At 55.7% G+C, this 474-nt stretch overlaps 1 protein-coding gene across 1 annotated transcript in view; it reads right to left on the reverse strand.

Moving 5' to 3' along the window:
- Window positions 1-5: 5 nt before the first annotated feature.
- Window positions 6-474, reverse strand: part of ETH_00038595 (uncharacterized protein) — a gene marked incomplete at both ends in the record, with an annotated part of 6,187 nt that continues 5,718 nt past the window's right edge. Inside the window, one exon of the mRNA XM_013375383.1 lies at window positions 6-472. Within this exon, the coding sequence (XP_013230837.1) occupies window positions 6-472 (467 nt within the window). The remainder of the gene's footprint in view (window positions 473-474) is intronic.

The raw sequence follows: 474 nt of genomic DNA on the forward strand, positions 1-474 counted from the left end.
CCAGCAGCTGCTTGACAGCAGCAAGCTGCTGCTGCTGCTGCAGCGGCTGGAGACAAAGGCCAGTGTTGAGGGCTATGTCTGGGCGAGAAGGCAGCAGCAAAGTTGCTTCTGCTGCTGCTGTTACTTGCTGCAGCGGGTCCAGAGGGTCCAGGGCCCCCCAGAGGGCCCTGCTGAGGGCCCCCAAGCCTTCGAAGTGGCTGCTGATGAAGGCAGCATCGATTTGCTGCTGCAGCAGCAGCACGAAGCGCCGCACCAGCTGCAGCACTGCAGCAGATTGCTGCTGCCCAGCAGCAGTTAACTTCAAATAAAGCCCCAAAATGAAACTCCGAGAAGTTGCATGCGACAGCGCAAAGCCCTCATAAATCAAACCTGAAAAACAAAAGTCCCAAAATAAAAAATAATCTTCAAGACACAAAACCCCGCATGCATGCATGCAGCTACCTGCAGCAGCAACCTGCTGCTGCAGCTGCCTTC

This window comes from Eimeria tenella, genomic scaffold (assembly GCF_000499545.2).
Source record: "Eimeria tenella Houghton genomic scaffold, Eth_scaff2737, whole genome shotgun sequence".
Taxonomy (NCBI): Eukaryota; Apicomplexa; class Conoidasida; order Eucoccidiorida; family Eimeriidae; genus Eimeria; species Eimeria tenella.